This window comes from Odocoileus virginianus, chromosome 2 (genome assembly GCF_023699985.2).
Source record: "Odocoileus virginianus isolate 20LAN1187 ecotype Illinois chromosome 2, Ovbor_1.2, whole genome shotgun sequence".
Classification (NCBI taxonomy): domain Eukaryota; kingdom Metazoa; phylum Chordata; class Mammalia; order Artiodactyla; family Cervidae; genus Odocoileus; species Odocoileus virginianus.
The window spans coordinates 90486408-90508949 of NC_069675.1; the positions used below are offsets into that span (position 1 = coordinate 90486408).

General features: G+C 49.2%; 1 protein-coding gene across 3 annotated transcripts in view; it reads left to right on the top strand.

The window, feature by feature from the left end:
* Window positions 1–8389, top strand: part of LHX2 (LIM homeobox 2) — a 32612-nt gene extending 24223 nt beyond the window's left edge. For 2 of the 3 annotated variants that reach the window (XM_070452624.1, XM_070452618.1), the window contains exon 5: window positions 7496–8389. In XM_070452624.1, coding sequence (XP_070308725.1) covers window positions 7496–7783 — 288 coding nt within the window. In that variant the 3' untranslated portion in view covers window positions 7784–8389. The other variant, XM_070452628.1, reaches the window with a different exon arrangement.
* The last annotated feature ends 14153 nt before the right edge of the window (window positions 8390–22542 follow it).

A 22542-nucleotide genomic window follows, 5' to 3' on the forward strand; every position in this document is an offset into this window, starting at 1 on the left:
GATTGAGGAGTGCATTGCATTTCCATTATAGTTACTGCTCATCTGACCAAATACCTATTGACATCAGGCCCTGGGGACCCAGAGATGGATGAGCCACAGCCCTGGCCCTGAAGAATTTCAGCTATTAGGCATAAAGACTGACCCACGATCAGTTTCCCCATAGTGTGATCAATTGGGAGGGGAGGGATTCTGTGGAAGACCAGGGGAGAGACCAGTTATCTGCCCTGTGTGTAAGGAAAGGTTCACCTGGGTGACCTGGGTCTAGGCTTGCTCCTCCTCCCCTAGACTCCTGAGCTAGGGCTGTTAGCACCTGCATGCCCTCTCCACATGGGGACTGGTAAGAGCCAGGACATGGGTCGAGTTGAGAGAGAGAGGACCACTGGCAGTTATGGTATGTCTACTAATCAATATATGCTTGAGTGGTCTCCTGTGTCTACTATGTGTTAAAAGGCTCGTGACATTTACTCATCAGGTGCTCACTATCAGGCATCATGATCCCTTCTCCTCCACTGTACAGATGAGAACATTGAGGCCCAAATGATTTTCACTTGCCCAGGCCACACTTTGCTGGTAAGTAGCAGAGCTGGATCCAAATCCAGGCCCATCTGATCAGTGGGCATTGCTCCTTCTCTTCTAAGCCAATCCAGCAGAGACTGCCTCTGAGTATCGTTTAGAGCCTGAACATCGCTGGGGTGGACAGTCGTACCTGAAGGGCACATTGGACCATTCTTCTCCCTCCTTCCCTTTCTCCCAGTCTCCTGTACAAATCCTTAATATTCCCTAATGGCATACCGGGTCATGCTTATGCAGCAGTTTGCGAAGCATTGTCTTTCCAGTCACTCATCTATCGCCCTTACCTTGATATTTTCCTGCTCATTCTGCAGATGAGAAGCTTAAGAACTAGTGAGATGAAGTGATTTACTTGAGGATACAGGAACCAGTATTGGCAGGGTGGGGCCCTCTCCCAAGTGTTCTGACTACTGATGGGCCAGCTGGGGGCAGTTTGGGGCGAAGCAGCCAGTGTGGCTTTGAAAGGTAACACCTTTCTGACGTATCAGCAATGTGATTTGGACACTTTAACTTCTCTCAGAGCCCGATTCCTTGCCTTTGAAGCAGAGATAATAATAGTTTGCACCTTGAGAATTCCTGAGGATTGAGACAATGAATGGGAAGGCTCCAGCATGGTGCCTGCTGCTACAAAGTAGGTGCCCATGAAATGGTTTCTCATCACTGGCTACGCCAGCTTAATGGTGCTAGGCCTTGGGTGCCCCCTGCAGGTTGTGGTCTGCATGGTGGGGCAGGTTGAGGTTAAGGCTGTGTTCCCAGTAGATGATGTAGGGTGTGTGTGTGTGTTTCTGTGTGTATCTAGGGGTTCTGGGCTGTTACTGAATCTGTAATATATAAGCACCATCAACATGGCAGGCCTGGGGTGCAATATCCCTGCCAGAATTTGAAGCTGATATGAGGTCCAGACTCAGCCCTCCCATTGACTCCCTGAATGGTCATGCGCAAGTGACTTACCTCTCTGAGCTTCAGCTATAAAATGAGGATGATAACAATGCTTCACTAGGTGGTTGCAAGGAGTAAATAAGATGACATGGTGGGTAATTTGTAAAGTATATATTAGGGACTCAATGCATACTATATTTCATACACATTTACCTAGCAGGGTTCCGTCTACCATTCCCTTTTGCACACATTTAAAAGTTTAATTATCTTCATTTTGCAGATGAGAAAACTGAGGTTCAGAGAGGCTAAAATCCTTGCACTGAGTCTCACAGCTAATAAGTGATGAGAGGAGTCAAACCAGGATTGGTCTGATTGCAGAGCTTTTCTAGTATAGCATAGTGTAGGGATTGAGATTCTCAGCGCTCCCTCCCCTTGGATCTAGTTGCTAAATGCAGCAGTGTGTGTGTTAGTCACTCAGTCGTGTCCAACTCTGTCCATGGAATTCTCCAGGCAAAAATACTGGAGCAGGTTGCCATTTCCTCCTCCAGGGAATCTTCCCCACCCAGGGATTGAACCTTGGTCTCCTGCATTGCAGGCGGATGCTTTACTGTCTAAGCTATTAGGGAAGCCCTGAATGTGGCAGTGCAGAAGGGAGACGAGGGAAGGAGCGAGTCGCAGATGCCACGTCTTGGTAGGAAAGTGGGAATTCTGTTGTAAAGCCCTAGGGGCGTAAAATGTGCTCAGAATTGTCACTACCAACAGCAGGACAGCCTTAATACTTGTCACCAGTCAGCAACGTGACTGGGAGACAGAATGGCCCCTTGGACACAGAGATCCATTAAGACGTTAAGCTTTACCAATTCTTGGAGACCATTCCTCAGCACATCCATGCACCTCTGTGTTGCCTCTTTTTTCTCCTGGAGAGGGGTCAGGAAGGCAGAATATTAAGATGCCATAGGCTTGGAGAAGGGGCTGGTGAGCTGATGGATTTGAATGGGTGAGGGTTTCCCTAGGGGTTCCTGGGGTGACTTTGAAGGAAAATACATTTTAACAATCAACATTCTTTAGATGACATTAGTCATCACTAACCTATGTGAGAGCTCAAGACCCGAGGATACGAGCTTTCCTCTGTTCACTCACTTCAACACATACACTGACCTGCCATGTTCTGGGCAGGGCATGAGGTACTGAGTATTCAGTGATGACCCCAGCAGTGAACAGGCCTGGCTGGAACTGTATGGTCCAGAGGGGAGACAATGTCCAGCAAGGTAGTGTATAAATAATTAAAATGGTGATAAGATTGAGCTCTGTATTTTTCTGTGTATTTGAAATACCTCATAGTTAAAATATCTTTTAAGTGATTCCAGGACCAGATAAGCTTGGGGTAGGCTACAGACTGACCGAGTTCTCTTGGCGATCAGAGTACATTGGCACTAGTACAGGCATTGAGAAATCTTGAGGAGATTCAACGTTGTCTAATCCAACATTTCCCAAATGTTTTTGGCCACAGAGCTCTTATTTAACTTTTGACAAAAATAAAATAGAAGTGCTAGGATGGAAAAATATAGGGGTGCAACGAGAGCATAAATGTGAGGACCTGACCTGGGGAGGGAGGTAGTCAGCAGTGGCTTCACGGAGGAGGTGAGGTTTAAACTAGAACTTCAGGTCATTGAGCCTCAGCTTCCCCACCTGTAAAATGGGGAGAGTGAACATTGTTCTGCCCGTCATTTGCGCAAGACTATAGGGAGTGTTTGATCTGGTAACGGACGGCTGAAGTTGGATGGAATTTTATAGATGATTTGGTCCAGATCTCCCATTTTAGAAGAAGGGAAACTGAAACCCATAGATGTAGAGTGACTTGTCCAAGGCCTCACAGCAAAGTAGTTGTAGCCCTGGAGCTGGAATCAAGGGGTCATGATGTTCAGTCCACTGTCACATTTTTTATTCTTTCAAGAAAACTTTCTTTAAAGTTTATAAAGTAATAGCCCCACCATACAGGAAGGTTAGAAAAATAGAGGGAAAAATTACCCTTATGAGGACACAGGAAACCAATAATCCAGGTGTACAGTTTGGAGGTCAAGTAGTGGATGGGGGTGTGGGCCCAGCCTGCAGGGACTCACCTCTCAGCTCTACCTCTTTGGCTGGACTGTGGGCCTCAGTCTCCTCACCTGACCATGATATTAGTGTCAACCTTATATGGCACTAACCGGGGTTCACATGTGTAAAATGCTTAGAACATTGCTTGGCCGTTGCCTTGTGAGTGGATAATACTGGTTGTTATTATTTGCTTTATGAAGTTATGATGCCAGAGGATATGATTTATTATTCTTTTTTCCCTCACGTAACATTCATCGCTTCCCTGGTGGCTAGATGGTAAAGGATCTGCCTGCAGTGCAGGAGACCTGGGTTCAATCCCTGGTTTGGGAAGATCCCCTGGAGAAGGGAAAGGCTACCCACTCCAGTATTCTTGCCTGGAGAATTCCATGCACAGGGGAGCCTGGCGGGCTACAGTCCATGGGGTCACAAAGAGTCGGACGTGACTGAGCGACCCATCACACACATCACAACATTCATCATAAGATGTTTCCTCTGCAACTGCATGGAGTGGCTGGGTCCTGACTTCCACTTGTCCCATCTTTGGCCACATGCTTTGCGTGCAGCCATTAGTTTTGATGTCATGAAAAAATGCCAGTGGACATTTGGGGGCTCGAAGCTTTGGTCTTCCGGCTGGTTTCCTTAGTGGTGGCCCTGGAGGGGATTGGTGGGGCAAAGAGGGTTTCCCACTGCTCCTCCTGGCCTCCTTGATGAAAAAATCCTGAAGAAGGGGATTTGTGAGGCAAAGCACAGACTGCAGGGCCAGTGGGTATCTGAGAAGGGGGCCCACAGCCATATGGGCTACCTCATTCACCTGGGACTTAGGCACCGACTGAGGCACCCCCCACCCCCCTGGAGATGAAGAGGGAGAGCTGAGTGGGTAGAGCAGGTCATCTTCCTTGTTGTGGTTGCCCTGGAGTCACAGCCTGTTAGCACCCCCAAGAGGCCATAGAGATGGTGTAGTGTGGACCAGCCCGCTTCCTGTTTAGACAGGGAAATGAGGCAGACCCCGAGGTAGGAGACTTGCACAGGTCACTTGTTTGGTCAGTGGCAGAAGCACAACTGGAGTTATGAAGTTAGAACCTGCACCGTTTCCACTACATTACAGTTGCTTCTCTGTTTATTCACTCGCTTATTCATTCATTTATTCATTCACTTGCTGACTCACTCAGGATCATGTGGCAGGGAGAGCATGGACTTTTTAATGGCAGATCATCCTGAATCCTAACCTCTGCTTGGCCTCTGTGTGACCTTGGGCAAGTGACTTTGCCTCTCTGAGCCTCCTCTCTGGTTTTCAGTCTATAAAATGGGGATAATGACAGTACTCCCTTACTTGGCCAGTCATGGAGATAAGCTGTGATGGTGCATGTTAGGGGAGGGACTGGTGCCTGGCACGAAGAGGTCTGTAAATGTTATCTGTTAGTATTATTATTAACTCAGTGCGTGTGACTTGACTCTTCATCTTTGCCAGTCCCTGTGTGATATCCCCTGGGACATGAAGATGGCTTAGACAGGGTCCCTGTTCTAATATCCTCTTGGGAGGGGATTAAAAAAAAAAAAATACCGCAGAGAATTCTGGTGACGCCTGGCTTAGGGTGAGAAACAAACTCCACATAAACCCCCACACGGCAACTGGCTTTTGCTTGAGTTGTTGACTTTCATCACAGATTCCCAGTGCCTCAGATCCAGTAAACCAGAGAAGGCCGTTGTGAAAGATGGTGTCATTGTTTACAAACCACTGTTAGGGGCAACGCCGGAGCAATAGCAAACAGCCAGCAACTAACTGGTTCCAGCCCTTCCCAAGGGCTTGGAGCCCCAGACCAATGGGCGATGCACCGCCCCCCGGGCTTCCAGCTCCTGCTTCTGCTTGGAGAGTCGACTCACAGGGCACTCATGGGGCCACACACACTTAGGATAGGATGATGGCAAGAACATCAAGGCTCCAGCCTTCTTCGTCCCCTTCGTCTGCAACGACACTTTGGGGGAGTCGACTTCTCTCTCTGAGGGTGTCTGGGGACTTCCTCTATCATTTTCTCTGTTGGTCATTCTCTGGCCCAGACAGACACACAGGCTCACCTCTGCAGATTTCTGTAGACTGGGCAGGGAAGAGGGCCCCACCCCAAGAAGTGCCTCTGGAGGCTGGTCTTAGAAGCACTGTCCTTGTTTGCGAGCCCCCCGAAGAGGTGATGGGCTTGCTTTGGCAGAAGGCCAGGGGAAAATGTGCTTTCTTCCTGGAAAGATCCAGCGTGCAGGGGAGAGAGCTTTGTTTCCCAACCTCCCAGTGGCCGTCTCTCTCCTTACCCCAGGATTCTTGAGGCCGTGCTTTTAAATTGAGCCCAAGTGGTATCAGGCCACCAAAAAGAAGGGTTGGAGGCCACAGGCTTCTCTCTCTGAGGTGGTCCCCAGGGTAGGGTGGGGCCAGGAGTTGGCCCTTCCATCCCTGTCTGAGACACTGGGAAGACAGGCAAATGCAGGCACATCTGGAAATATGCAACTGGACACCCCAGAATCTGTAAAATTCCCTAAGCCCCTTTGTTTTATGGGGAGGTTTCTGGCGGGTGTTTTCCTCACGCAAAGGGAAGTGAAGGCGCCCAGCCCTTTGGCATTTTTTTTCTTTGGGAGCTAGAACCTCTGACCCCCCCTAGATTCTCTAGGCTTCTCCCAAAGTATCTTGAGGACCTCAGGGTACAGTAGGATCTGTCTGTGCAGTTTGCTAGTGGTGGGGGGCGCTGCTGTGTGGACAAGTTTTGATGCTTTGTGTGTACAGGCTCGTGTGCAATGGTATGGGCGTGGATGTGTGTCTGTATCCGCGCCAAGGGAAAAATGAAAGCAAACCCATATTCTCTCTCTTGGGCATTCTTTTCATACCAAGCTCAGTAACTGCCCCTCTCCTCCCCGTGAAGGACGCTGGGATGAGGGGCAGATTGGGAGAGGGGGATCTTTAATCGAGCAGTTGTTCCCACCCTGCCCGGGGACCTGAAACCCAGTGGTCCAGGGTGCCTTCTCCACGTGATGGTGGCGGGGATTAGTAGCGGTATCGTTTACTGACTTGAGGCTTGTGTGTTCTTTACACCCATTCTGGTATTTCCCAGACTTACCATGAAAACCTTGAAAATTGGTACCAACAAGGACTTGTGGGATCTTTTGCCTGCTTAAAGTCGACTACTCAGAAAAATCTCTCAACCATGGTGAAAAATGATGGAAATCTGGTTTGTGCGAATCTTCCAGAACAGAAGAGAAATGCAGCCTGAGCCACATACATAATTTTACATGGAAAATGTCCCAGTACCTTCGTTAAAACAAAAAGAAACTTGTAAAATTAATTGTAAGGTTATATCTTGTTTGGCCCAATTTGTCCAATAGAAAATATATTCATGAAAATAAAAGTGACCACTGAGATATTCTACCTCCTTCTGATATGGTTCTACCATTCTGATATATGGTTCTCAGCTACAGACCAGCCGTTTAGGGGCTCATTTCAAGTGCTGGGTGGCCACATGTGGCTAGTGGCTAAGATATTGGAGAAAGGGGCTGAGCTCTGGAATCTAGGGGAGACCCCCATTACAGGCAGTTTGAGGAAAGGATGTTTCTATTGTACTAAGAACAAAGTATTGCCAGCCAGACCTTTTTTAAAAAAATTTTTTTTTTTTTTTTTAAATTTCTTTGGCTGTGTTGTGTCTTAGTTGGAGCACTGGGGCTCAATTAATGCCCCGAGGCATGAGGGACCCTGGCTCCCCAACCAGGGATCAAACACGTGTCCCCTGCATTGGAAGGCTGATACTCCCAGGGAAGTCCCTAGCCAGACTTTTAAATAAATCCCCAGCCCCACCCCCATTCGGGCAGAACCCCCATTAGCATCTCTGGGTTAAACAGTGGGGGCGATGCTCTGCCCATCTCCTGGTCCTGCCCGCCCCGCCTTCCTCTGACCAAGCCTTCCCTCTCCCCCACGCAGGTCTGGTTTCAGAACGCCCGGGCCAAGTTCAGGCGCAACCTCTTACGGCAGGAAAACACGGGCGTGGACAAGTCGACGGAGGCGGCGCTGCAGACAGGGACTCCGTCAGGGCCGGCCTCGGAGCTGTCCAACGCCTCGCTCAGCCCCTCCAGCACGCCCACCACCCTCACAGACTTGACTAGCCCCACCCTGCCGACTGTGACGTCCGTCTTAACTTCTGTGCCTGGCAACCTGGATGGCCACGAGCCTCACAGCCCCTCGCAAACGACTCTTACCAACCTTTTCTAATGACTCTCGCCCCGCCTCCCCACCTCTGCCCCCGCCCCACAATTTCTTTAAAAAAGAAATTATCTTTAGTTGAATTCCAAGTGTATTTTAAAATAGAGGCTTTGAGCAACTAACTAACCACATTTTAGGATCTCGCCTGGAAACTGAGGAAGAAAATAATTGCGCCCCCCCACCCCCGGCTGACACAGCTCTTTGGACTGGAATTACTTGGAAGATCTATCTGCAACACAACATTTGTGTCACTGTACAGTTTTGTGGACTGAGCGAGGAAAAACAACAAATAATTTAAGTTGGCTAGAGCTTCTGTATTTTCAAAGACTGCCACGTGCCTTAGGAATACTGTTTTATCTCCATACTTTGGATGACTTGTTCATTTTTTCTCTCCCTCTTTTTCTCTGTATATTTATGACCAGAGCAAAAATGTAAAAAAAGAAAAAAAAAAGTTTGTTACTTTGAATAGTCCTAAACAGAAAAAAAAAAAAAAAAGGAAAAAAATCAAACTCCCTCCAACGGTCGCTTTGTTGTTTTAGAATTTTAAGGTGGAAGTCTGTTCGAATACCAGAATTTGTAAAATCTAACCAGTAATAAAACCACTTATTGAAACTAGTTGGTGCTTCTGCTGTTGAGTGAGGTGTGAAATTCACAGGTCTTAAAAAAGTCTTACTGAAGCCCAGAGATAAATTCCAAAGTCTTCCCCTCTTTATCTATGATATTTAATTATAATAAGGTATAAATATTTATTTATAATATTTGTGGGGTCCCTCTTTGTGCCAGACTTTGGGCTGCTTGTTGGGATCTAGAGATGAAGTAGACACAATCCTGCCCTTAAGGAATTTAGAGTGGAGGCAGAGACAGACAATAGATCGTCTTAGCATGTGTGTTATGTACCAAGTGAGGAGTGTGCAAGCAGAATGCCATTCATTTATGCATTTGTTCTTTCAAAAATAAATAAGCGTGCCGTGCTGGATACAGGTGACAAAGGTCAGAGGCCTTCACACCTGCCTTTTCTGCTCTTCTCTGGGCTGGAAGGGTATGTCGCGCAAGGAGGGAGGCCTGTTCGCATATGGAGTGAATGCCGTCACCAAAGGGCAGCTTAAGCTCAAGTTTTCCTAATGAAAGACACAGAATTTCAGAATCTTCCACCAGGGCAAAACCAAATGAATTTGGTTCCTTTACTAATAAAGCTTCAGGTCATCACAGAAATCCAGAGCAAAGATGCATGCAATGAGGATGGACGACGAGAGCCTGGCTGAATGACGTTGGACTCTACTGTTGAGCAGTGTGAGCTGAAGGAAGTCTTTTTCTCTGTCCCAGTTCCAGTTTCCTCAGCGAGGTGTCAGTCATGACCCTTACGTGACAGCTGCAGTGAGGGTGAAGGGAGGTGTGCTGAAGGGCCCAGCAGAGGACCTGGCATCAGTAGGAGCTTAGTGTATTTCATGGAATGACAAGTGACACCTCAGGACCTTGCAGGCGGAGAGCAGGAATGTGTGTATCCAGGCATTGCCTGTCATTGCCAGATGCATCAAGCAGGTGTGGCAACTGTCCACTGGGCATCTTACACCCCACCATGTTTTGCCCCGAGCCGTGCTGCAATATACTCTTTTTGTTACCAGCTTGATTGAATGCCAGCCATCATCTAGCAAAAAGCCCCACAGTGGCCCACCAATTTGAAAATCCAGAGGGAAAATCATGGCTTCTTTGAGGAGACAACAGCCAGGAAAGATTGGGCAGGGGAGCAGTCCAGCCCAGGACAGCAATCTGTCACCCTTCTGCCTCCTGCCATCATGATGGGGAGCTGGTTGGGGAAGGGAATAGGGAAGAAATGTAAAGCCTGAAGTGACTCACTTTCTGAAATGTTAAACACACACACACACTCACAAAACACTACTGTTGATATTTAATGCCTGGCAAATAGAGATCAATTTTTTGAAAACTTTTATACTGATGTATAATGTGCATAAAGGGTGCATTTCTGAAAATGAACAGCTTGATTACTGTTTTCCAAATGGACACACCCAGGTAACCACCACCCAGATCAAGACACAGGACATTGACAGCACCCAGAAATCTCCCTTGGGCCCCCTCCCTGTCAGCCCCTCCCAAGGTGGCTCCTATTCTGACTTGTAGCACCAGGGATTAGTTTTATCTGGTTATGATCGATACATTTTTGTTGAATGAATTCAGGATTGCCCAAGACTAACCAACTTGCCTGGGGTCAGGCAGCTAGTGGTTAAGGAGCCAGGATTTGAACCAGATCTGTCTCCAGATGCCAAGCTGTCAACCTCAAACAGATACATTCATATTCACACAGCCAAGCATGGAAGTTAAGAGCCTCAACTTTTCTGCCTGTCAAATAGAATAACAGAATCTACACCTTCATTGATGACTGGGTAAGAGAACGCAAGCAGAGGACCTGGCCCGCGGACAGCCACACATATACACCCTGACTCCACAGACATGCACACGTACACTCTTGAGGCATTAAAAGGATGGATAGACCCACAGGCTAAGATGCTCACTCCCAGACAGCCCCACATATCTTGCAGACAGACATAAACAGGCCCAGACACTCACAGATACATCGAGACAGACACCTAGACCACCCCACACAGGGAGACCCGCACACAAACCCAGATGTGCACACATGCAAACATTTGCAGGCACCCAGACGCCCCCGCATAGCCAGGATGTGCCCCTTGCTCAGGCCCGGACAGAGCCGAGTCTGATCCGTATCTCCGTCTGTCAGCACTGCCACCCAGACAGAGCAGGCCCTGGAATGATGCCCGGGGGTCCCCCGCCCCCTACTTGGGAGCAACTGCTGTAGGAGCGCCCGCTGTTGGGCCAGGGATGGGGGCGCTGCAGAGGAGGCTTTGCTCTCCCCAGAGTCCAGACTGAGAATAAGCTACACAGAGTGCGACATTCAGAGGGACAGGGACAGGGAGCTGGGGAGGGAGGCAGAGAAAGAGGGGGACACAAAGACAGAAAGGGACAGTGATAAAGATACGCAGGCAGAGACGGAGAGGACAACGGGATAAAGATACAGGGCAGAGAGGCAGAAGGACCGATCCCTGATAGACCGGGAAAGGGAGATGGAAAGAGAGAATAGCCACAGAGCAGTGAGAGAGATGGAAAGGGAGGGAACAGCCACAGAGCAGTGAAGAGGCAGAGAGACGCAGACAGGGACCCAGGCTAAGAGAAAGAGTCACAGGTGGACAGATGGCGCGATGGGGAAAAAGGAGACCGAGAAGAGAAGAATCAGAGATAAAGGGAGATCCTGAGAGATAAAGGGAGCGCCAAGAGAGACTGAGACACAGCAAGGGAAACAGGGATGGTCGCTTTGAGGCTGGTGAGGAGTGACAGAGAGGGAGAAGTTGGCACCGGAAGGGCAGCAGAAATAGAGACTCAGGTTGGAAGGCAGGCACTTGGTGGGGCAGGGGCTGAGTCTGGGCTCAGGCTGCCAGCCCAGCCCTGTCCCCTGGTGATGGGAGGGAGGAGATGTTGTCATCATTGCCACATGAGGCTCTGGGGCAGTGTTCCCACCTCCCTACATGCTCCTCCAGAGGGAACCAAGGGACCATCACCAAAGCCTTTTGGGCTCCAACCTGCTATGAACACAGCCTCCTGGTTCCTGGGACCTACACCCAGAAACAGGCATTTCCATTTCCAAACTGCAAATTAGGCAGTTTGAAGGGGCTGAGGTCTTGTGAGGTGAATGTGTTCTGTCCCGTTCTGTCCTATGAAGTCTCCTTTCCCCTGGAGTGGGGACATCGGGGGCAGATGGAAAAGACCTTCCACAGTCTTCTCTGCCTTGCAAGAATTCTGGCAAGGTACTTAGTCACTCTGAACCTCAGTATCTTAATCTGTAAAATGGGACCAATAGTATCCACCTTATATAGAGGTCTTGTTAGGATTCCATAAACGAGTGTACACAATGCTATATTCGTGGTCTGACTAAATAGTAAGGGAGCTACAGGTGAGAGGTGAGAAATTGTCTGAAGAAGTTGGGAGAGACTCCAAGAAGGTGTTGTGTGAGTTGGGATCTCGGACAAACCAAAGGTGACCGGGTGGAGAAGGGGAGCAGGTAAGCGCCCCTTCCTGGTGAAAACACAGCAGGACAGTCAAGAGGATTCAGAGCACCCTGGGGAGTGGAGAGGAATTTGATGGCTGGGGCTGCTCTGGGGAGGTGGGTCAGCTTCAGCTCGTGGACACCTTGAATACCAGCTGGGGCTTTGCCCTGGGAGCCTTGGGGAGATGCCTCTGATCCCCATGCTCTTTCCTGAGCAGACCCCCTTCCCCACCCTGTACTCAGGTTGGAGTCCCACGTGGCAGAACCAGCTTCCTGGAGAGGAAGTGTTGGCCGCTGTGGCTGGTGGGTCCTGCTGGCAAGAGTGGACACCTCCAGGCTTCATCTGCCAGCTGGGGCCCCAGGTAGGGACTACCCTGGATCCTCCGGCCCTTGGAGACTCTAGGAGTGCCAGCGGGTCCTTCATGCCATCCTTTCCACCTTTCCCCTCCTCTCTTCCTCCCTTCTCCACGGCCCAGTGCTGGGCATTGAGGTCTGAAGTGCCCAGTGCCCAGTGGCTCAGTCATGTCTGACTCTTTGCGACCTGATGGACTGTAGCCTAAAGGTACCCAGCCAGTAAGCAGCAGAATTAGGTTCATCTTGCTAAAGGACATTTGTTATTGTTGTTCAGTCACTCAATTGTGTCCTACTGTTTGAGATCCCATGGACTGCAGCACACTAGGCGTTCCCATCCTTCACTGTCTCCTGGAGTTTGCTCAAACTCAAATCCATTGAGTTGATGATGCCAGCCAACCATCTCATCCTCTGTCATCCCCTTCTCCTCCTGCCTTCAATCTTTCCCAGCATCAGGGTCTTTTCCAATGAGTTGGCTCCTCGCATGAGGTGGCCAAAGTATTGGAGCTTCAGCTTCAGCATCGGTCCTTCCAATGAATATTCAGGGTTGATTTCCTTTAGGACTGACTGGTTTGATCTCCTTGCTGTCCAAGGGACTCTCAAGAGTCTTCTCCAGCACCACAGTGTGAACGCATCAATTCTTCGGTGCTCAGCCTTTTTTATTTATTGTTCAGCTCTCACATCCGTACATGACTACTGGAAAAACCATAGCTTTGACTATATGGACCTTTGTCGGAAAAGTAATGTCTCTGCTTTTTAATACACTGTTTAGGTTTGTCATAGGTTTTCTTCAGCCATGTCCTGTTCTGGTCACTGGGGATACCAGTGATAAGACAGTCCCTGCCCTTATGGAACTCAGAGTCTTGTGAAGGATACAAATGTCAAATAGCCTCAAAGTGACTCCAGATGTCTGTGACAAGGTGTATGTGAGACCATACACACAGGTGAGGGAAAGAACAGCTTCCTGGAGGAAGATGTCACAGAGATCAGATAAGTGAGTGGGAATTAACTCAGCAAGTGGGAGGAGGAGTGGGAGAAAAAGGAGTAACAGCATGTACAAAGGTCCTGAGTCGAGCAGGTCCAAGGCACTCAGAGGTAGCTAGAATGCCGGGAGCTTTCAGCGTATGCCTGAATGGTGGGAGTTGGGGCTGGAGACATGGCCATGGGCTTTCCAGGCAACTTGCCTGTATCTTTATTCCAAGAGCACCAGGAAACTGGAAAAGATGTCAGGGCAGTTGGGGACAAAGATAAAGGTACAGTCAGATGATGGGGCACCCGACTGCATGGAGGCAGAGGAGATAGGCTGGCTACGGGAAGGGAAAGAGGGGACAGAGCCAAAACTGGGTGGATGGTGGTGCCTTTCGATGCAATGGGAAAATTTGTTGGGAAGAGGTCGGGAGTGAGGGGGGGGAAATGACCAGGGATTTGGAGTTTATCATGCCTTTAAGATGTCGAAGTGCTGACCCGTCCTTCCCATCAAGGGGCCTTGAGTCATAGGAGGGAAGCGTGAAAGGGACTTGGGACATTTACATTGCTTCTCTTCGTTGAGTTTCCCATCCCTCCTGAGCAAGTGGGTCCTTAAGCTGGTGTGTGAGACTTAAGTCACGAGAGATGGTGCAGGACTCTCTGGTGCAGGACTCGGGCCCCATCCATCTCTGGGTTTAAAGCCAGCCAAGTACACACCAAACTCACCCATGCTTTATATGCTGGGTGGGCCCTCTGCCTGGGGGTCCTTCCCCCTTCAAAAACTGCTCAGTTGCTCCCTCCTCTATGGACGCTTGCTTGCTTAGCCTTCTTCCCTCCTGACCCTGCTGTAACTCAGGCCCTCAGAGTTAACTCACCACACAGGCAGTGATGTGTGTCTGACCCCATTCACACCCTGCTACAGGCTCCCTGGCGCTGGCCCCTTCCTGCCTAGGTCAGCACAGTCAGCACACCGCTGGACATGGAGTTCCTAGTAACATATCTAGAGCAAGTGAGCAAATTCATGATGAATATGTAGGTGCATGCTTAAGGGCTGTTTTACTCTCTCACCACTGTAAGCTCTATGACTCAGTGTCCCGGTGTTCTTTATATCACACCCAGCCGGGTGCCTGGCAGGTGGTGGGTCCTTAAAAAAAAACACCTCCTAGATCCTGGAGAGATTAAGTGTCAGCATGGCCTTCAAGGCGGATGAGAATCTGGCCCTTAGACCTTTGGCCCTAGACTCTGTGCTGCTACCTACTGCTCCTGAGATCCTGGGCGAATTACTTAATGTCTCTGAACTTCTAGCATCTTAAATCTGTAAAACGGAGGTAGTGGTTAACACCTACTTCACAGAGTTTCGTGAACACTGAGGGATATAACTCAGCGTGCCTGGCACGTAGGATGCTCTGCTCGGGGAGGGTGCGGAGGGGGGAGGTGTTGCTATTTATTCAATTCAATTCAGTCTTTCACTTCAGGCACCTTTATGAGTCTTTGCTCCAAGAGAAGAGGCGAGGGAGGGGGCTCCACTGTGGGACGTCCTCAGAATTTCTCAGACAGAGGCTGGGGTGGGGGTGAGCTTCGGGGCGGTTCCGGGCAGAGGGGGTGGCTGCGGAGCCTGGAGCTGCTCGAGGAGGCCCCTGGGGACTGGGGAGGAGGCGGAAGCCGGAGCTGAGGTCGGATCCGGCAGGGTGAGGAGCCGAGACATCCTGCGGGGGCGCCCGCGGGGACCTAACCGAAGCTCCGGGGGAGAAGCCGCGCCGGCACCGTGGGGACTGGAAGAGGGACGCCAAGGGTGGGGCAACAGAGCCCCCGCAGCGACCGGGCGAAAGGCGCCCCCTGGCGGTGCACCGCGGCATTGCCCTGGTGGGGTCCGCTCTGTTGAAATACCCTGCAGGGAGGTCGGAGGTCTGTTGTTTCAGTCGCTAACTCGTGCGACCCCATAGACTGTAGCCCGCAAAGCTCTTCTGGCCATGGGATTTCCCAGGCAAGAATACTGGAGTGGGTTGCCATTTCCTCTTCCAGGGATCCTCCCGACTCAGGGATTGAACCCTCATCTCCTTCACTGGCAGGCATTTTCTTTACCACAGAGCCACCTGGGGAACCTCAGCTGAGATTCCTGAGAGCTGTTCTATTCGGGGCTCTGGACGCTTTCCTCAGCTTCTACTTCGGAGTCCCTAAGGTGTGCCAGGTACTGCATTAGGCAGTGTCCAGGGCTGTGACGGCATGCACGCACACAGCTCAGGGAAGGGCACCCAGGAGGTCCCTCCAAATGCCCTCTTTTCCTTCAGGCTCAGTCCTGCAAGCCTCTGGGCAGAGATGTAAGCCTGAGGTGTTCCCCAGGTATGGGAAGGGAAGAGAAAGTGCGATTCCAATTCCAGGCACCCATCCTGGGCTCCTCGGGGGGCTCACTCTGCACCTCCCTTCCCAGTGGCCTCCGTGAATGAGGACTGAAGCCCGTCTGCCTGGTGTGTGATGGATGGGCAGGTGTGGGGTGCACTGGGTATAGATTGGGGGGAGGTGTGTTTTTGTGTCAGTTTCTGTTTGTGTCATTGTGTTGGTGTGTATGTTAATTTGGGGGTGTCTAGGTCTTTGTCGGGTGTTTCCCAGGAAGTGCAGGGGTAAAGAATCCACCTGCCAATGCAGGAGATGCAAGAGACTCAGGTTTGATTTCCTGGTTGGGAAAGATCCCCTGGAGTAGGAAATGATAGCCCACTCCAGTATTCTTGCCTGGAAAATTCCATCGACAGAGGAACCTGGGGGGTACAGTCCATGGGGTCGCTAAGAGTTGGACACGACTGACCACGTATGCGTGCATGCACGTCTTTGTTGAGACATGTGTGTCTGTGATCAGATGTGTGTGTGTCTTTGTTCAGGGATGTTTGTCCATGCGCTAGACGCACATGACTAGGAGTGTGTGTCTGTGTCTGTGATCCAGAGCGTGTGTGTTTGCGATTAGGCATGTGTGTCTTTGTTCAAGGGTGTGTTTAAATCTGTGTGTTCAAAAAAATTAAAAATAAATCTGTGTGTTCACACAGGGATAAGAGTTCAGACGAATACAAGTGTTCAAGGGGGTGTCTGTGTGCTGCAGGTTGGGGGTAGGAATGCTGCAGTTTGGGGGTTTGTGTTACGGGGCTGAGGGGGATCTGGGTCTGTCTGAGGAGGGGGTGAGAAGCCCTAACCATGTTTGCACCCAGCAGAGAGGTGGCCAGGCCCCTGCCCTGTCCCCTTACTGTGGCCCCTCAGACCAGTGCTTTCCTTTCCCCCCTGTTCCCTAAGCCCTACCCATACCGAGTCTAGCTCTCCACGCTCATCTTGGAGATGAAGAAACCAGGCCTCGAGCAGGGAGAGACTGGCCCAGGACGCTCAGCCAGAGGGCAGTGGAGCCAGGGTCCTGGCCGGACTCCCAGCTCCGGCCTGAATTCTTTCTTCTCCCAGGAGGGCGCTGCACACCTTGCGCCCAGCCTGGGGCGGGGGTGGGGACAGGTTTCTGGGCTGGGCTGCGTGGGGCGTAGGGCACAAAAGGCCCAGTGTCTGCCCTGGCCCTGCCCTGTTCCGGGAGCCGGGTGGGTGTCCAGCGCCAGGCTGGCAAAGAGGGCCACCTGCGACATCCATGCTCACCTGGGGCCTGGCCCCAGTGCTGGACCCACCTGCCCCACCGCCCCGTGTGCTGACTCTCCCTGGGTGTGACAAGGAACCAAAGCTTTGCCCCTATTCGGGGCTCTTCATGCCAGCTCTCAGCTGGCACCCACTCAGGCCCAAAGTGCTTCAGCTTGCCCTGCTTAGAGGAGGGATCGATGAGTAATTAAGATTGTGATGATACCAACACATTTATTAATAGAATCATAATAGTGGCTACTGTTTGCTGAGGCCTGACTATGTGCCATGTCTAGGCTTTTGAAACAGGTTCAAGGGCGGCAGTGATGCAGGGTGGTTAGGACCTTGGGCTCTGGCGCCAACCAGACTGCCAGGATGATTCCCTTCCCAACACTTCCCTTGGGCAAGGTCTTACAATCTCCCTGCCTCAGTTTTCCCAGCTGTAAAATAATGGGTTAACATACAAAAATGACAGTTAACAGGAGATGGGTTAACATACAAAAATCACTTAAGCATCCTGTCTGGCATTGATTAAATGTGCAACAAATACTAACTCTCACCATTGTGATCTCCTTGGTGCCTCATGGCATCCTAGGAGGCACATACTATTATCCTCACTTTACAGATGAGGAAACTGAGGCTGAGCCATTAGCCATACATTGCAAAACAAGGAGGGCATCCAGGCTGGGTCCTGGGAGCAGGCCTGATACCAAAGCTTGTGTCTGAGGCTGTGTTCCCCACACAGGCCTTGATAGGATAGTCTATAGCTGATAAGGTCAGTTCTCTGATAGTCCAGAAGGTGCTTGCACATGCATCAGCTTGTTAGAATCTCGCTAGAGCCTGAAGATGGGTATTTAATGTTAGCATCTCCCCAGATGAATGGAGAAATCGCAGTCCACAGGAAGTGCCTGGCCCAAGGTTACACAGCAAGAGAGTGGCGAAGCCAGCACTTGACTCCAGGTCTTTCCACCGTTAAACAGCATAGTGCGTGTTAGTCGCTCAGTCATGTCTGACTCTTTGCAACCCCGTGGACTATAACCTGCCAGACTTCTCTGCCATGGAATCCTCCAGGCAAGAATACTGGAGTGGGTAGCCAGTTCCTTCTCCAGGGGATCTTCCTGACCCAGGGATCCAACCCAGGTCTCCTGCATTGCAGGCAGATTCTTTACCACCTGAGCCACCAGGGAAACCCTAAACAGCATCATTTTGTGTAATTATGGTTTCAGGATGCACCTACTGTGTGTCAGCTGTCACGCCAGCAGTGTGCCCACTTTGGCTTTTGTAATTCATATAATATTATCTTTATGAAAAATTTATTTATTTTTAATTGGAGGATAATTACTTTACAATGCTGTGTTGGTCAGTGATTCCTTGCGCTCTATAATCATCTATCTCTACCCTCTAGGCTGGGTCCCCTTAGAGGACAGAACCAGACTGTGATTTATCTCTGGGCACCCAAGGCCAGTGTGGAGCCTGGCACACAGTGAGTGCGTAGTCTGTGGTGGTAACGTGGGTGAGGAGGGCTGCTAGAAGGAGTAGATGAAGGGGGACTTGGGAGGGAATGTACGTGGGGCACCTACCTAGCTCTCCGTGGGGGTCAGGAAAGGGCACCTTGAAAAGCAGATATTTGTGTCAAGATGGAAAGGGCAGGTAGGCATAATATATTTACATCTACGGTGACGTGTTTCTGTGTGATACGGTGTGCCTGACATAACAATGATCGGTGTGATTTCAAAGTTTTAGGGAGTTCCCTGGTGGCCTAGTGGTTAGGATTCTGGGCTTTGACTGTTGTGACACAGGTTTAATCCCTGGTCGGGGAACTGAGATACTTACAAGCTGCATGGTGCAATTAAAAAAAAAAGTTTTATAGTCATTATCACATTTAATCCTCAAAATGTCTCATTTAATTCTCAGTACTTGATGTTGGTATAAGAATTAGCCCTATCTTGGGGACTTCCCTAGTGATCCAGTGGCTAAGATTCTGCCCTTCCAATGCAGGGGAGCCGGGTTTGATCCCTGGTTGGGGGGCTAAGATCCCACACACCATGCAGTGAGGCCAAAAATAATAATAATAAAAAATAAAATAGCCCTATTTTATAAAAGAGACGGGCATAAGCTGATGAGGTTCTGGAGCTGCTGGAGCTGGAATTGGAAACTTGGTCATCTCTCTCTCCAGGCAAAGATGGAAATGGGATGGGGAGTGGGTAAGAAAACCCCTCAGCTGTCTCATTTCTTTCCGTCCAACACCTCTGTGAAGGTGTCTTAGCGCTCCTTAGTTTTAAATGCAAGAAAGGAGGTTCCATGTGAAGATGAGGTTTCCCCCCTAATTTCTCGCTAGATCTGCCCATCTTCAGTTCTTCCCTGCTTCCCATACCCCCATCACCACGTTGCCCCAGAGCAGGGCCAGGCATGCACCAGGCACTCAATGGAGAGGTGCTGATGGATGCCTGGACCAGCCCTTCCTGGGCTCCAGGCTGGGGCGAGGATAGGGCCAGAGCTGGAGGCCCAGGCCGATGCTGGGGCCGCGGGAGAGTGGTTAAGAATTAGCATTAATTAAATGACTCCTGCATGCTGGGCTCACGTGCAGGGTGGCTTGGGCTTGAGGGTAGGGGCTTTGGGTGGCCCCCGAAGAGCCGGGCTTCTAGCACATGGGACCCCCAGAGTTTTGCCGGAGCCCCCAGGGGAGCTGTCAGGATGGAGCCTCTCTGGGGTGAGCCAGCGTCTGGGGCCCGAGGCTCTGAGCAGGCCAGGAAACGCCTGCTGGTGCATTTGTTTTTCCATCAACAACAGGCTTACGTAAACTCCTCGCCGGCTCCGAAGGCTGCCAGCACTGGGGAGGCGGCCTTATCTGATGGGGGCTCTGCCAGGGCCGGGGTTCCCTGCGTGTCCCGGCACAGGCCCCGTGGAGAGAGCCCTGTAGTGGGGGGTGGCGGGGCTTGGCACCAGGCCCCTTTGTCCCCCAAGATAACCAGGGGAGCTAGTCTCTGCCCCAGACTCTGATTCTGTGTTCCCAGTCCTGCACATGCCCATCAGGTAAAGCACCCACCGTATCTGTGCCCCACAGAGGGAAGCTAGTGGGCTGCAGTGAGATGTTGGGGTTGCCCAGTCACCCCAGGTTTGTGCTGATCCAGTGGTTCTCAGAATACAGCTTGCTTGGGAGAAGAGGTTGGTTCACAAGCCTTACCTCTAGAGATTTCTGATTTAATAGGTCTAGGGTGGGACACACTATCAGCAAAATAAAAAATAAAAACTTTTTATTTAGAAAACACTTCAAAATTACAGGAAAAATAGGAATTTTAATACAGTGAATTCCTGTACAACCTTGTTAGAGTTACCAATTGTATTTTTTGTGTGTGTGGTTGTTTGTTTATTTTTCTCTTTTTTGGCCACACTTTGTGACACGTGGGCTTCCCTGACCAGGGGCGGAACTTGCAGCCCCTGCAGTGGAAGCTCGAAGTCTTAACCCCACAGAGTCACCAATTGCTAACCTTTTGCCACTTTTGCTTTTGCTGTCTCGCTCTCCATACTCTCCCCTTCCAGTTCTTGAGATGGATATTATGTATTATGCCCACTTTACAGAAGGGGAAAACTAAGGTTTAAGAGCTGAAATAACTTGTCCAAGAAAGTGGTGGAGCTGACATTTAAACTCAGATATCAGATGCAAACTTTCACCATTTTTCCTTCTTTATGATTTTCTTGTGTTTAATACATTTGGATTTTTTGGCATTATTCACACTTGCACATAGTATTGGAAGGTATGAAGTATGCTGCTTCCTAACTTTATGGAGTATCTTAGCTCCATACTTAAAGGCAGTCTTTGTTACCAGTTTCATGTGTATCTGTTCAGAAATATTCTATGCCTATGTCCTAGTTCCCCCATGAATGGTATTGTTTTGTTCATGTTGTTCTGCTCTTTGCTTCCTCCCTGCCCTTAGCTACATGGGTTTTTCCACACTGTAAATATAAAACTGTTCCATTCTTTTAAAACAGTCCAGGGAATTCCCTGGAGGTTCAGTGGTAAAGACCTGGTGCTTTCGCTGCCAGGTCCTGCGTTCAATCCCTGTTTGGAGGACTAAGATCCTGTAAGCCTATGTATGGCTCTAGAAAAAACCAAACAACAACAAAACCCCATAAAAAACAGTCCATAGTATCACACCAAGTAGATGTTCCACAATTCATTTCACTGTTGCTCTGCTGATGGCAAGTTAGGTTGTTTCCAATCTATTGTTATCATAAGCAAAGCTGCAACAAATAGCCACATCCATACATCAACTTGCACGTGTACAAGTGTATTTGTACGGCAACTTCCTAGAAATAGACTGGCTGGGCTAAAGGGTATGTAGATTTTTTAATTTACTTAGATATTGCCAAATCTCTCTTCAGGGAGGTTGTACCAATTTGCCCTCCCACTTGCAATGAATGAGAATGCCTGTTTCCCACACCCTGCCAACACAGCATGTTATCAAACTTTTTGATCTTTGTCAATCTGTTAGATATAAAATGATATCTAGTAGCTGTAATTTCATTTCTCCTGCTACAAGGGAGGTTGACCGTGTTTTCATATGACTAAGAATCATTTACATTTCCTTTCCTGGGAACAGTTTGTTTATATACTTTGCCTATCTTTTAATTAGGTTGGTTTTTTTTTTCCTTCCTGATATGTAAGAGTTCTGAAAATAGGAAGAATATTAGCCCTTTCTCAATAACATATGATATGTCTATAATATATATGCCTTTTGACTTTGTTTATGTTACTTTTCATGAAGAATTAAAATAATTTTTTTGTGGCCAAATTTATCAATCCTTTCATTTATGGGTTCTTTTTTCGCCATACTTCATGGCATGTGGGATCTTAGTTCTCCTACCGGGGATTGACCCTGTGCCCTGTGCGGTGGAAGCACTGGGTCTTCACCACTAAACCACCAGGGAAGTCCCTAGATTTATTATTTTTTTTTAATTATACTTTTAAAGGCCTTCCTTACTCTGAGAACCCTTTTGCAATTATTCCCAAGTTTTATTCTAGAATTTGTTTTGCTGTACAGTGTGAGGTAGGGGTTCACCTGTTTCTTTGGGTGTCTGTTTTGCTGTCCCAGCTGAATAATTCACCTTTTTGTTATTGGTGAGTAATGTTACATATATATGTATGATTTTTGGTAAGATGTCAATAGGAATTTTAAAAGAAGCAAGCTGATTCTAAAGTCCTTATGGCAAAATAAGTAAGTGAATTCTGAGAACCTGAAAAAGAAAAGTAACGGGGGTACTAGTTTTGGCAGGTATTAGAGCATAGTATAAATCTACAATGGGCTTCCCTGGTGGCTCAGTGGTAAAGAATCCACCTGCCAAGAATCCACCTGCCAATGCAGGAGACCTGGGTTTGACCCCTGGGTCAGGAAGATCCCCTGGAGAAGGAAATGGCAACCCACTCCAGTATTCTTGCTTGGGAAACCCCATGGACAGAGGGGCCTTGTGTGCTTCGGTTCATGGGGTCTCAAAAGAGATGGACATGACTGAGCGACTAAACAGCAACAAGCCTACAATATTTTAAGCAATCTGCTACTGGTGTATTTTAGACAGATGGATCAATAGAACACAATAGGAAATGTGAAAGGATATTTGTAGTGGGTAAAACTGTATCTCCCCCAAAGATATGTTCAAGTCCTAAGCCCTAGCACTCAAAGTATGATCTTATTGGAAATAGGGTCTTTGCAGATGTAATCAAGTTAAAATGAGGTCATACTGAATTAGGGTCATTTTGGATTAGGTTTTAACCCAGTAGCTGGTG